Source organism: Scylla paramamosain, chromosome 9, assembly GCF_035594125.1.
Source record: "Scylla paramamosain isolate STU-SP2022 chromosome 9, ASM3559412v1, whole genome shotgun sequence".
NCBI classification, from domain to species: Eukaryota; Metazoa; Arthropoda; class Malacostraca; order Decapoda; family Portunidae; genus Scylla; species Scylla paramamosain.
This window is the reverse complement of record NC_087159.1, coordinates 7,247,501-7,263,002: the sequence shown is the minus strand read 5'-3', so window position 1 is coordinate 7,263,002 and position 15,502 is coordinate 7,247,501. Positions and strand designations below refer to the sequence as shown.

Below are 15,502 nucleotides of genomic sequence, written 5' to 3'. Positions count from 1 at the left end.
TCCACATTTCCTCATTTCTCACTCCATTCATACCTGCTATCCGAATCTTCATCACACATCTTCTCTTCTCTCCTGCTCCTGTATTCCATCTTCCCAGCACCTGATATGCAGTGAGCAGCACTACTCCCTTATACAATATTCTTTTTTAATTAATTTCACTCTGCATTGAAACATTCCATTAATTCCTCCAATATGATTAAAAATACTTAGGACAATCCATCTCTGCAAGGAAGTCATCATTCAAAAGTACATTCATCCACTCATACTATGTACTGTCATCTGTCATTCTCAAGCATGTTCCTAACATAGCACTACATACTTCATTCATCCTTTTTACATCCTTCTTAACTCTCTCTCTCTCTCTCTCTCCATATTCTATATGTTTTAGCCTCTACCACCTCAGTGTAATAAAGGAGGAAAGCACATCAAGCCCCATCCCTGGGCCTTCAGCATCCTCGAGGTCAAGAGTCAAGACACTTTGAGGTCAACCCAGCTGGATAAGGAAAAGTAAAAAATCACGTAAAAATGTCTATTTTATACAACTGTACAAAATGGTATTTTATCCAGTCTACCACGGTGGTAAACCTTTGTTTCGGCCAATAACTCTGAAAACTCATAAAATGGTCAAGAAACACACTTTACAACAAAGTCAGATTCTGTGACAAGTTTTAGACCAAGACTTAACTGAGTTAAGTCTGAGTCAAATACCAATTCAAATACTTATCAGGGATCTTATTTCATATAATCTAAATTCATAAAACAATATGCTCCACAACATACAGCCTATTTTTCAAAACATCTATTTTGTTTCTTTATAATATATCATATTTTGCTCTATATCTACAATATCAACATTGTCAATAACCCTGCGACTCAGACTCAACCCAGCTAAGTGGCGGCCTAGCATGTGTCTGCAGCCACCACGGGCGGACAGCCACACTCCACCTTTGTCCCGGGGAAGGCTGCCTCCACCGCAGGGAAGAAATTAGAAGTGCATGACTTGAATAACATGCTTAGCATATATATATTTTTTGTCTCTGTTTGCATCCTTGGTATGATAATTACTGATAAAATTCTGCAATGCATTTACAGTATGATAACCTCCTTGTGGCACGCAGTAACAGCAATCTACACTCAGAGTGGATACTATCCTGTGTTCCTTTATCACAGCAGTATGAGGCTCACTTATCCTGTATTTTGAACAGCTGCTCAAGTCAGGGCTGGTCACCAGCCAGATAAGATGGTTGTTACCACACACAGGCTTAATAAACACATCATGGAACTGAGAAAACCACTAAAAATAATGCATGTCTTCTGATTGCTAGCTTTTGATGACACTGGATTATTATGACAAGTAAACATGACCTCACGTCACGTTCTATGCACACATACACGTTTTGTCACAAGGAAGGAATATCCAAGGCTCTGAACCATTCATTTAGTTAATAATACTGAGTGTTTCAAACATGAGCCTTTAATACACCACAAAATGCCACACTAGGAGCCTCTGATATTATAGCCTCTGATATAAGTTTGGGGCCTCAGCCTGTTGCTTTGACTCTCACCCAGAGTGTCTCAGTCCACCACACACAAAGGACAGTCACACTTCCTGAATACAGGCTACACAAGACTGATAATACTTTCTCATATTGGCCTTGGGATGCTAAGATTGGTGTCTTGAAAATCTAAGTCAAAAAATAAAAACTTGCACCACTGTACTACTCAATAAAAACACTTCCAAAGCTTGACAGCAATAAATAGATAAAAAATAAACATACTGAAAACATAAATGAACATAAACAACAGCACCTTTAGATCTCATGAAAAGTTTGCAGCTGTGTAACAGGACAGCAGCCAGTGGTGGCCTGAGGATGCTGGGCCTTGCACTGGCCAGGGAGGACTTGAAGGATGTGGTTAGGGCTGGTGGACAAGAGAGGTAGTTGCTGGGATAATCAATCTGCCTTTCCTTCCCACTCTGAGGACTTGTGTTAGCTGGGTGGTGGTGTCTCAGGTCTCATCACATGCCAGCAACCACCACCTGGGCCTCCTTGATCTGTTGACTCATTCTATCAAACTATTGAACAGAAATGCTTCAGCTGTAACCTTCCTCAGACAGTAGGGAATAGAATGGCTAAACAATGAAGGCACTTTGTGTGCTATCGACCCAAAAAAATTCTCATAAATCAGCATTAGGTGAAAAAGCCTTGGCATGAATTAGCATAAATTATCATTTAATATGGCAATCTTTGCTTACTTGTATAAAAAATTAATGAAAGCCACAGCACGCTGGTGATGCTGTGCTGCAGGAAAATGTCTTGCTTCAGGACTCCCCACGTCTGTCTTGGCACTAAAACAGCAACACAATGAAGTGGAACACAACTATTACCATTCATAACTTCACCTCCTGACTTTTAAAGCCTTTGGATAAGAACATCTGAGATCACAAAAAATTCCCTAACAACATCAACAACTTGCAAAGAAATGAAATAATAATAATTATAATAATCTACCGGTATATGTGTGGGGCAGGAGGGACGCACGCTGGGGAAGGGGACAGCATGGGGCCCTCCTGCATCTGCTACACTAGCAACAGTTCTTAAAAACACTGACAAACCTAAACTACAGGAGACAGAAAGAAAGATATTAAAATAAAATAAAAGAAATTAAACAAGAAGCGATATGTGTAGAATGATCGTTAGAAGCTGCTTATTTTGGCAAAACAGCCTTCAATGATAGTTTGTACAAGTGGAGAGAAACAGTGTATAATACAATGATAGAGATGTGAAAGACACTGTCATAAGGATGCCTCACCATGGACTTGCAAACAGATTTAATTTTCTCAAGTATAAATTACAAAAATATTCAATCACTTTATTCATATTTGGGTAGTCACATCATATGCATCATGTGGTTTGAGAATGCTGGTGTTTATTTTTTGGTTAAGTACAGTAGGCATTGCATGGTATTTGCATGTTGGTGACCTGGCTGGTGCAGCGGCAGCACGGCACCACGTTGCCTCCAAGCATCCGTCACTTGGCACACGACAGGCCACACCCGCCCACTCCTCCCACACACACCAGCTGCCTTCCCTGTCTGTACATGCTATTATGCTCAACCACCACTGCCACCCCACACCCTTGCCGCTGGTGGAACACTGCCAATGAGGGCAGCAGCAGTGGTCGTTCAGAGCCGTAAGTCTGAATATCAGACCACAGGAACTCTGCATGTTGCATCGGTGACCAATACTGAGCCTCTACGTGTTGCTGGGTCACTCGAAGACACCTGCAGGGCTTGAGTATCATGTTTGCACTGTGGGGAGTGTCTTATGCTACCATTCGGTGCAGTGGTGGGCAGCTCCACCTCTGGAGGATGCCAGCTGAAGGAGAGTGAGCTGCCAGACTTTCCAGTACAACCGTGTGAGTAACAAACTCCCTCCTGCCACACACTGGTGGGAACCACCGTCTCTTCCTGGTGTCACTGGTGTGGAAGGGCAAGAGGAGGTCAGGTTAGGTCGGGTTGGGTCGGCACTGTGACTGGTGAGCTACAAAGCTATTGTCCCTCACAAGGCATGTCTTCCCACTGCAGAACGTGATGCTATACAAGAAGCCAGCTCAGCTCCTGGCAAGAAGCGAAGAGGAGCTGCCCTGGGGCGTGGTGTTAGTCCTTGACCAAGCGGTAGATGTGGTGTTGCGCCCCGTGTTCCGACGTGGACACTTCAAACACATAGGCCACGCACAGCAGTGTCTCCTGTGTGTCTCGGTTGGTCACCACCTGAGGGAGGAAGTAAACAATGAAATTCGTGTGCATAAGAATCATGAATAAAACCATAATACAGCTAAATGTAGTACAACACAATCATATAATGCTACATTATATACAGTAATTTGATTTTACCTTTGTTCTAGAAAAGGCAAAATCACATAATTTATTAATGAGACGTATTCTGTTTAATTGTGAAACCTGGGATCTTAGAAACTTTTAAAGAGTATTGCAGTAGCCTTGTATGATAAGTTATGTGTAAGAAGTGCAAAGATTAGTGGTAGTACAAGCTGGCCTTGGGGCTAGAAGTGTGGTGAATGATGTGTTCATGGTGAGAAGGTGATCTTCTCATCATGGGGACATGAAAGACTTACCTGCAGGATAGTGAAGTTCTCTAGCACACTGTTCATCATGTATTTCTCTGGCAGGTGCTTTAGCTTGTGGATGAAGTTGATCATGTATTCACACATGGGTGAGCGATGGATCCTGTACACAAACCGACCATTCTCAAAGCGGGCATATTCTGTCTCCACCTTTTCTACCACCTGCTTGCCAAAGGAGCACACCTTGGTGGAGCAGGTGATGGTCATGTTCTCAGGGCTCTCATACCTAAGTGGGAAAAGGAAATTTTACAATCATAGTATATAGTACAAGACTTTGGAAAATTATCATAAAATATTTTGTAGTACAGTGTAACATATTAGTATTTCATATATCCTTCAGACATTTTCTTGAGGTATTTTTTCTCACAAGAAAGCTGATTTGTTACATTAAATTAATTACACACAAAATTTATTGCAAACATTTGCAGACATTTTCAAGTTTTAAAGTTTTTATTTATTTCTAAGGTTCAAATTAGAAAAAAAAATTAAACATGGCAGGGTGTTGGTTGTATTTCAGGATTTATCATTATGCTCACTTGCACAGTTATATGTGTATCTGTACATCAGGCTGATATCTCCCTTCAAAGAGGTGGACAGGACACAATGGATTCATACTTCACTTCTTAGAGAGAGAGAGAGAGAGAGAGAGAGAGAGAGAGAGAGAGAGAGAGAGAGAGAGAGAGAGAGAGAGAGAGAGAGAGAGAGAGAGAGAGAGAGAGAGAGAGAGAGAGAGAGAGAGAGAGAGAGAGAGAGGATATATATATATATATATATATATATATATATATATATATATATATATATATATATATATATATATATATATATATATATATATATATATATATATATATATATATATATATATATAAGCAGTGTAGAAAACAGAAAAAATCACAGTGACTTACTGGCTAGTAACTCCATAAAATGTGCCAGCCTCATCCTGGATATTGACATTCAAGTCAGCCCAGAACTTGACAAGGAAGAAGGCATTCTGAGGTCCCTTGTCATAGAGTTCTTTCAGACCACCCTTCTTCTCAGGGAACTTGTCATAGATCTGCCTGATATCTACTGCCTGAAAAATGTAAAATGTTTGTTAGCAAATCTTGTCCAAAGTCATGTAGATGAAAAATACATAAAAACATTGAATTTCATGGAATTAAGAGATTATGAAGAAAGAGATTATGCATAATCATATTATATTATAATATTATTTTAGATTTGCAAATGTGTTAATACAAATTTTACATTCTTTTACTAATTTTATATAGATATATATCTTGTAACTATGAAGAATTTTTATAATAAATGTATATCAGTGCACATACAGTATGTATACAATTTATTCAAATTCATACATAAACACACACACACACACACACACACACACACACACACACACACACACACACACACACACACACACACTTTCATATATATTTCTTATTAATTATCTGTTTCCTTTCTTATGTTTCTACAACTAGGTCTGACCAATCTTCCAGTGGTTTACCCCAAGATAACTTGCAGAGTCAGCAAACCAACTGCTTTTCTATTGAAACACCTATTCTTGGAGATGTCAAGCTGAATCACTTCAGCCTTCACTGGAAAGGAACCTCACTGGACTAAGAAACAACATCTCAAGAAACGATGTCTATTGCTAGAACTGAAAACACAAAAGCATGAACACACACACACACACACACACACACACACACACACAAAAAAAAAAAAAAAAAAAAAAAAAAAAAAAAAAACTCTTCAAGACTTTTATATTTATCCCACAATAAGCTTGTCCACTCACCTCTAATATTGGATCTGCATAAGTGGTTGGCCCTCCTATGTGAACAAACAGATGCTTCTGATACTGGAAGAGAAAAAAAAAAAAAAAACACATACATGTAAATAATTCTGGATCATTTAAGTAAAACTGATTCATAACAGATAATCATGAACAAATGCTCAGAATCTGCCAATGAGAAAATGATTCCTCAAAATGAAATTTATACATCTATGGAGAGTTATCTAATTAAATGACACAATAAAGCACAGACTTGGCAAAGAAGGTCTGCATTTCCTTGCCACTCACTGCTTGATCACCTGCTGCAAAGAGGGATGTACCATGAAAGGGCTTTTTTTCTAACTGCCACGTGTAAAGACAAATTTCCAAAGACTAGTTACAAGTTTGGTTTATATGTGAATATTCAGCAGTATTGTATCCCTAACAAAAGGAGAACAAGGTGAGATGATTTGGTACCAAAAAATATTACACATCATCTTCAAATTACTGATGACAATCAGGACAGAACACAAAATGATAAACTGTACTTAAAAGTAACATTTAAAAGGAACCACTTGCATAACTTACTGAAAACTAACTCAGAACTCTAAAAAGTGGAGCTCCATAAGAACAGTTGCCACTACAAACAAGCAGTCACATGAGTGTCTGGTATCTCATCAAGAAGGATCAAAACCCAAGTACAGCAATCAGGAACTCACTGTGTCTGGGTCTCTTTGGGACTCCATGAAGGCGCTGAATTCCACCAGCCGCAGCTTCTGTGTGGCAATGGAGCGGCCCTCCCAGGGGGGTACTGTGACCGAGGGGGCAGCAGCTGTCTGAAGCAGCCCGCCCATGACCCCAACAGATGGCTTAGTCTCTCCACCCGTGAATGGGGACTGGGCAAATGGCTTGACACTGAAAAAAAGAGTAGCTTGTGTTAGGAGAAGTACTCATGATGCTTTCAAGCATTAAGCTATAAGCCCTAAGTAAGATTACTTATACCAGATATATACCAGAGATACTTATAATTCCAAAATTTGGCTACTCAAGACTGAGTATATTTTAGTATGGAAATTCATAGGACTGGAAAGGATTAATTTTCAAGAAGTTATCAGTTAATTCTCTCTCTCTCTCTCTCTCTCTCTCTCTCTCTCTCTCTCTCTCTCTCTCTCTCTCTCTCTCTCTCTCTCTCTCTCTCTCTCTCTCTCTCTCTCTCTCTCTTTGCAGAAAACTTGGTGCCATAAACTATGCTATATACTTGTGAACTGCATCTGGTACAATGAACTGACACTTACTCCATGCTGGTGCTTGCCTGTGGCCCACCCTGCCAGAAGGGGCTTGGGTAGGAGACAGCAGGAGGAGGCAGGCCAAGGGGCTTGTTGTGTATGGCTGTAGCTGAGACAATCTGGGCTGAAGACATGGAGGACATGGTGTGCAGGGCCTTTTCTTTGGTGGCTGAATCCTGTAGGAGAAGGAAGTGTCAGGCATAGAGGAGGGTGACACCTAACAGACTGACAATGTTTTGTTACTTGAGTGTCATTAAAGATTAATAACCCCATCATGATTACTAAAATGTTTAGCTTTGAAATATCTCATTAAACTCAATCCATCCATATGCAAAGTTCAATGGCAAATGTAGTATGGCAAAAATAAGAATAGCTTTCACTACCTACATGTTTATCAGTCTTCTTTTTTTCTGGAATAACTGTAAATCTTTTGTCAACAGTAATTTGAGCTTTTCTATTGAGAGTGTGATCATCAAATGATAACTGTGCCATTTAGCTTGAATTTCAGCTTGCTAATCAAATCCTGATTCCTAGCAGAGATAATATTCATAAATAATGAGCAACTATTGACTGAGTTGCTTGATTTGAGAACAAAAAGTAAATCTATATACTTGCCAGACGCAACATTCCGCCATTGTCGTCGGAGGTGCAACCCTACAACAGGACAAACAGGTGAGTGCATGGACATGGAACAACACTGGCTGCAACATCTGAGTCAGGTTACCAACTCTAAAGGTTAAATATTACATGGCATAAACTGAAGCCAATGGTTGCATCATCAGTCACTATAATTTCTCAAATGACTGTTGAACACCAAGTTTCCAATCAACAGTTGAACAACCATAACCTAATTCCTTATAAGGTTATAATATGATCATCTCAAAATAAAGTGAACCAGATTGCAACAGTGAGGCTGGTTTTAGTGGAGGTGAGGTAAGCAAAGAGTGAGCCGCTCTGAGTCATTAATGTTGCGGGGTTACTGATCACAGCAGACAGGTTCAGACTGCCACACATGGGCTGCTCAACACACACCACCAATGAGGCTTACATGTTTGGATGCTCTTTATTTTGAGATGTTTCTTAATGATCACCTTTATCATATGTACTGCATATAAATAATATATCATTCAAATGATGCAAAATTAATATAAATTAAAAATAAGCTCAGAGAATACATAAATATTAAGATTACCAGCAATGGTCATAAACTTATCAAGTGGCCCTCTCATATTTGTTAAGAGAGTCAAAGGTTGGGTCACAGTGCTTATTTGTGCCTCATTTGTCCTGATAAAAAATCTTGCCTTTTTATGATGCCTAGTGTATAATATAAAAAATCATGTTTATGCATGTCAGAAACATAATATCCTTCCTGCAACATGTTATTTTCTACAACCTGAGTAACGACCTATGCAATGACTTGTGCCAGGCAGTGTGACAAGAAGGGAAGGTTGTCACTATCATTACCATAACTCATAATCCTCATTGATGAACATCCATTCTTCAATCTATATTTGATGACTGTTCCTAAGAATTTCCTCATGGGGAATGGCTCATGGCAAAGAAGTCTTCATTTACTACTGTCCTGGCATTCTTTCTTTGCATGCATGATCTTATCCTCTCACTCTCCTCACTTTCTCTTACATATTGTAATATACTGTTTTCCCATTTCACTAAAAGACTTCCTTTTGCACACCCCTCATCCACCATTCTCATATATGTACTACACTCCCTTTGTCAGGACATGCAGTATTCCCTTCATCATTTCTTTGCCATTCTTCCCGTGTGTCCAAACCACCTCAGGGTGTTGTGCTTACTCCCTCATGATTCAACAGTTTTCAGACATGGGTTTATCTGAACTTGGGACTAAACTTTGAAATGACTGTTTCCATATTTTTGTAGTAGTGAAATAGTTCAAAATGGATTTTTCTGAATGCAAGACAAATAGAAACACTCTATGATAAATAACATGATGCCTTGAAGTGCTTGGATTTTTCTTTACTCAAATGTGTATTCTGTTGATCCTATTATTGGATGATAGTGATATAACTCCTAAATTTCCTTTTGGCAAATTATCTGTAACCATCTACAAATCAATGTACACATTAAATTTTAGAGGTGTGCAATCCCTAGAGAGGAAGAAATGTGCTGGTGCAGCAGAACCCCTTTCTGGTATGTGTCTGTGTGTCATACAGTGGAAGGATGCATTGTTTCTATACGTACTGGTGACACATAATGAATGACTACCAGAGTCACACTACAGCCAAGACAGGATGAGGGAGGAATATTGACAATTATCCCATAACAGCCTTGCCCTTTGTCATGCAGCGTGGTGAAGTATAACACAGTGAATGAGACCTAAATACACCGTGGTGAAGAAATGAGAACATTGTGAGGGAGGATCCTGCGTGTGTGTGTGTTAAAGTTTTTCTTTTCCTTCCCAGGCAGGACTGTGGTAATTTTGTGTGTTAATGCTAGACATCAAAGTGCCATTCTGTACACTAATGCAATGCTGCTTCTTCAGAGTTCAACTATCCAAAGAATGACATCCAGAGAGAGAGAGAGAGAGAGAGAGAGAGAGAGAGAGAGAGAGAGAGAGAGAGAGAGAGAGAGAGAGAGAGAGAGAGAGAGAGAGAGAGAGAGAGAGAGAGAGAGAGAGAGAGAGAGAGAGAGAGAGAGAGAGAGAGAGAGAGAGAGAGAGAGAGAGAGAGAGAGAGAGAGAGAGAGAGAGAGAGAGAGAGAGAGAGAGTGTGGGTGCTGGTCAATGTGGCAAACAAACTTGGAAGAGTGAAACAGAGGTGCAGTGAAGCTCAGATAATATTTTCTTTTTGTGTGTGGGAGTGAAAGTAAGAGAGGTGATGAAAGATAAACAAGAAGGAAGCACACACAAAAACAAAGACACACACACACACATACACACACACACACACACACACACACTCATAAGCACACACACACACACACACACACACACACACACACACACACACACACACACACACACACACACACACACACACACACACACACACCACCAGCTGAGGCACAAAGCAAAGGCTCGACACCCCAGCCTGGCTTACCCCGGGTACATCCTGCAAGAAAAAGAATTACCACTTGTCAGGTGATCAGCTGTGAAGGTTGTTCAGCCTAAATTACTCTCTACACTTTTTTCATGTGTTCCAGCAAACTTTTCACTTAAATCACAACAAGAGATGTTTTTTTTGACTATATATGTACACTTCACCACAGTTTTGTTTCAAAACCAAAACGAAAAAGGTGCATTGCTACAAAAAAGGTTACACTGAACAGAAGAGCAGAGTGTAGGACAACTTATAGTGATTTCTGTACCACCAGCGTGACACACACATCCTCCCCACTTGCCCTCCCATCTGGCACACTCCACACACTTTTTTTTTTTTGAGAAGGAAATAGAGGATGATGGATGATTAGAAAAAAATAAATAATAGCAATATATATACATGACGTGAGGCACATCTGGTTATAGATGAAAATTCCAGAAGGCAAATATACACTAGAACAAACACTGTGAATGCTCCCTGTGAGGACATGAGATGATATGAAGAATACCTGTCACTTTCCAAGGTGATGCTTAAGCCCACCATTGACAACGATAAGCCTCCAGTCACCAGATGATGTGAGAGTAGGACTTCCAGGGAACAGGGATAATGTGTTGAGGAAAATGTGAGTAGCATTCATGTGTCTTGGCAGTGAAGTGAGGTGTGTCTGATTAGTCATACCCAGGGTGTGTTCATGACCATCACGGATATGCTTTTGTCTTGTTCATCATTACCTTCCTCTCTGACTCTTTGCCTCTTTCCAATATCTACCATAAGGGATGTGCTATTATCTGCACATCAATACATCAGCCTCAGTGTTTATAGTGAGCAAAACAAGCAGGTAAGAAACCCTCCACGACACACACCAATTAGAAGCTGTTACTTTCTACAGCCACTGTTCGTAAATGACCACCACGACATATGGCACACAAACACCAGCATCTTTTGGGACCAACTTGGGCCTGGCCAAGTAAATGCACTCATTCCATCGAAACGTTACACCACCTGACATGGCGGGCTGGGTCATGTCAGGTCCCTGGCACACCAACCTGTTCTTGTATCAACTTAATCTTGCTGCCACTCACAATGTAAAGGAGGGAGCCACTCACCTTCAGCTTGGCCTGAATCTCCCTTAGCTTGCGTCGAGCCAACACCTGGATGTGGGATGACACCTGCTTACGAGTCCTCGTCTTGCCTGTCCGTAATTTGATGTACCGAGCAATCAACTCATTGCGGCCTGTGGGCAAGGAGAGCTCACATTACACTGCTGTCCATAGATCAAAAAATCAAAACTCCTATAATGAACTGCTAGAACATTATTATTACATGTTAAGAAAAGGATATCTGATTCAAATGACTGGGAGGTGTAATGATGTGCTATGTTCTCCCTTACAGTCACTTCACTCTGACCTAGACAACAATAAGAGCCATACATCAATTTGTGTTACTCTAAGGTAAGTTTACTTCAGTTATCATACTTGTCATCATACCTGTCCTCTGCCACAACACTCATCACACATGTTAAAAAAAAAAAAAAAAACTCATATTCAAGTACATGAATTTATAACTTTTTTTTGGTAGACTTTTAAACTTGCAATATATTGCGATTCCAAACAACAACAATAACAACAATTAAATAATAATTGAGTTTTTCCCTCATCTCAGTACAATCTATCACCATCATTATCATTGTCACCATAATTATCATCATTACCAACCCCATTATCATCATCATTATCATCTTTACCAACATCACCATCATTATCACTACCATCATCATCAAGAACAAAGCAAAAGCTTCCAAGATATTGAATTCAACACATTCCCCATCCCCCTTCCCGTGCCCTAACAAACCCCTTCTTTACTGCCCTTTGTCCCCAGTCATGTCATCGTGAGAAGTAACATTGTCACATCAAAACCACCACCACCACCACCACCACCGGATGCGAACACAATTATGGAAAACTTTGAATACAATCACACGGAGAGTAACGTTCGCAAAGCTGGCGGAAAATTAACAACCCTTGGACACACACACACACACACACACACACACACACACACACAGCAGCAGCAGCAGCAGCAAGCGAGAAGCCAGTAGCATTCCCGGCCAGCTGCAAAAGATAATTAGTCTAAATCACTCATTATCATACGGTTCAGATGCAGCACAACGTTGCCACATTAGCACTTTTAGAAGCCCGCAGAAACGCACACGCTCGAAAAAAAGAGAGAAAAAAACTCATAGTTCTTCTCCGTGTCACTTCGTCTACAAAGGAAAGACAGAAAAAAAAATACACACGTCACTACTAAGCTAAACTAAACCACGAGAGGAAACAAAATAAGGAGTGATTGTGGGCGCTCCAGTCTTTGAAAACCAGATCAAGTGGCCGGGGGGAAAAGTAGGGAGAAGCAGTAAGGTGTGGCAATCCTTGCTTTATATACGTGGCACACTGTACACCCAGCAGTAAAGTTGGTTTCCTGCGGTCAGGGAACACAAAGACGACCTTAATGATCCCAGCAGGCTCATTACAGAGGTGACCGCTAAGAGGTGACCGCGCGGGGGTCGAGAGATCAGCGCATGTCAGGTTGGGTCAGACAGGCATGAAAGGGTGAGGTTGGAATCAGGTTCAGCTCGCCTAGATCCTAAGCAGCGGAGGTCGTAGACAAAGAGAGGCAAGTGTGCAACAGAGTGGTGGTTGGGTGGGGGGAAGCTATAATCGTGCGTGCAATTTCATCTGGCAACTGAACGTGACTCCAGCATTTTTCCATTCACGAGAAACATAATGGGAAATGGTTCTGGCACGCATGACAAACACACCGCCGGGTTCCTTCTCCTCCTCCTCTTTGCTCTTCACGTGCTGGGAATAACATCGTGACGAGAGAGAGAGAGAGAGAGAGAGAGAGAGAGAGAGGAGAGAGAGAGGAGAGAGAGAGAGAGAGAGAGAGAGAGAGAGAGAGAGAGAGAGAGGGCGGGGGGGGGGGGGGGGGGGGAGGGCGCAGTTTAAGGCAGATCCGAAGGTGGACGAGATAGGACGCTTTGTTTAATCTCAAGAGCGATGTTGCCTTGGCCTCGGGGCATCGCCAAGGACTCCCACACGCCACACGCCACACACCAAGTACTGCAACTAGGCGCATTTAAAACACCATTACTGTGTTACTGGAGCGGCCAACAAATGGGGAGAGAGAGAGAGAGAGAGAGAGAGAGGAGAGAGAGAGAGAGAGAGAGAGAGAGAGAGAGAGAGAGAGAGAGAGATTTGTGATAGGATGTGTTTGTGCATTCGAGTGTGCTGAAGCTTGCTGAGAGGAAAAAGGAAAACGGAGCTGAAAGGGAGGGTTTGTGAAGGGGGGTGTTTGTGCATTCAAGTGTGCTGCGGTGACTGGGTTTAGGGACTTATAAGACGTGAATGAGACTGACAGGGGAGCGAGAAGCACAACTGTAGGAAACATATGGACAAAGGAAGACGCAGCGGTGTTAAGTGCGGGTCCAAGGAAAGGAAGGATTAGAGAAAGAGAGAACGAAAATGTATATGGCAAAATGAAACGGAGAGGGAATGCGGAATAGAGCTATAGAGGCAAAATACGACGATGTGGCGTAGTAGTATAGGACTTTCCGATGCTGTTTAGGTTTGAAAATGAGGAAGGAAAGGATTAACGAGACGGAGGAAATGAAAGTGTGCGGGGGTGAATGAGAGAGAATACGGAATAGAGCTGTAAACACAAAATAAGACGGTGTAGTGTAGTAGTGTGGGGTTTTCCGACGATGTTTAGGTTTGACAATAAGGAAGGAAAGGATTAATGAGAGGAAAAGGGGAAAAGGTGAGGCTGGAAAAAAAAAAAAAATAAAACAAGGAGCTATACGGAGTGGAGGGAAAGAATACTTTGTGGTGTCGCAGTGAGTGAATCTTCAAGTACGTTGATTAGGGACCTTACTCTGAAACACTTTGCTCTCTTACCATGACTATTTTCAAAGGCCACAGAGATGCTTAGCCTAGTTCTCCTGTTAATAATGTAGAAATATTGTTAATCTCTCACTAGAACCATAAAAATAGCCTTAATAATCCGTGTAACTTCAATTAGAGCTTTTTGAGTGTAGTGGAGGTGGGACGCAGAAGTGTTTCAGAATACTGTCCTAAGTCTAACGATGAAGAGAGGAGAGACAACGAGAGGGAATGGAAGGCAGCAGACAGGTGAGCGCAACAGGTGGGGCATGAGAGTTAGTATGACACACTCTCTCTCTCTCTCTCTCTCTCTCTCTCTCTCTCTCTCTCTCTCTCTCTCTCTCTCTCCACACATCCCTGTTTTACTTCTCTCATTTTGTGTTTTCTCTCACTCATTCTTCGTCTTTTTCCTCCTTCTTTCTTCCCATATTCATCCCTCTTTTCTACCTTCTTTCGTTGTTTTTTTTTTGTGTGTGTGTTTCCTCTCTCGTTCATCCTTCGCCTTCTTCCTTCCTCCCTCCCATAATCTTTCCTCCTTTACTTTTACTTTCTTCCTTTATTTCTCTCAGGATGTCTTCCCTCGTTTATCCTTCGCCATTCTTATCTCCTTCCTTCCTTCCTTTCTCCCATATTCTTTCCTCTTTTACTTCTAATATCTTTCTTTCTTCTTTATTTTGTGCTTCCTCTCTCGTTCACCCTTCGCCTTTCTTTTCTCCTTCCTACGCGGTTGAACGAACGGAGACGCAAGGAGGAGAAACAAAGAGGCGAGGAGGAAGTGAGGCGCGACGCGGGAGAGGAAGAGAAGCAGAATAGGCAGAAAACAGAGCAGCTTAAAAACATTATCAGTGTGACACAAGAAGACAATTGGATTACTGACGAGGGAGGGAGAAAACGGGCGCTCGCAAGATGGTGAGTAAGAGCGAGAGAGAGAGAAGGGAGAGGGGACGGAAGACGGAAAGGAAAGGGACGGAAGAGGAACAAAAGATATAAAATAGATCAGCTTCGTATCAATCTAATTCAAAGGAAAGGGAGGTGATCAGTGTGAGGGTGAGGTAAAGAGAGGCGAGAGAGGAGTGAAGAAGGGAAATCAAGAGGAAAGAGGAATAGACTGTAAAGACTCTTCTAAGTTCTACAACAACGCTGACGAGGGGGAAAGATGTGACGGAGATGAATAGTGGTAAATCAAGGGAGGTCTTCACTACAAAACAAACATAACAGCGTCGTTAATTGAGGCGTTTAGTAACTTATTAAAAACTAAATCTCGTGTAAAAAAAAAAAGGGGGAA

At 41.3% G+C, this 15,502-nt stretch overlaps 1 protein-coding gene across 8 annotated transcripts in view; it reads right to left on the bottom strand.

Annotated features, from left to right (window-relative positions):
- Positions 1 to 515: 515 nt before the first annotated feature.
- LOC135103490 (transcriptional enhancer factor TEF-1-like) overlaps positions 516 to 15,502 on the bottom strand; it is a 126,299-nt gene continuing 111,312 nt past the window's right edge. For 5 of the 8 annotated variants that reach the window (XM_064009848.1, XM_064009849.1, XM_064009852.1 and 2 more), the window contains 9 exons: positions 11,389 to 11,516; positions 10,283 to 10,294; positions 7,821 to 7,859; positions 7,215 to 7,381; positions 6,639 to 6,834; positions 5,944 to 6,009; positions 5,051 to 5,217; positions 4,134 to 4,368; positions 516 to 3,771 (listed from right to left, as the gene is read on the bottom strand). In XM_064009848.1, the coding sequence (XP_063865918.1) occupies positions 3,658 to 3,771; positions 4,134 to 4,368; positions 5,051 to 5,217; positions 5,944 to 6,009; positions 6,639 to 6,834; positions 7,215 to 7,381; positions 7,821 to 7,859; positions 10,283 to 10,294; positions 11,389 to 11,516 (1,124 nt within the window). In that variant the 3' untranslated portion in view covers positions 516 to 3,657. The remainder of the gene's footprint in view (positions 3,772 to 4,133; positions 4,369 to 5,050; positions 5,218 to 5,943; positions 6,010 to 6,638; positions 6,835 to 7,214; positions 7,382 to 7,820; positions 7,860 to 10,282; positions 10,295 to 11,388; positions 11,517 to 15,502) is intronic. The other 3 variants (XM_064009846.1, XM_064009851.1, XM_064009847.1) reach the window with 3 other exon arrangements.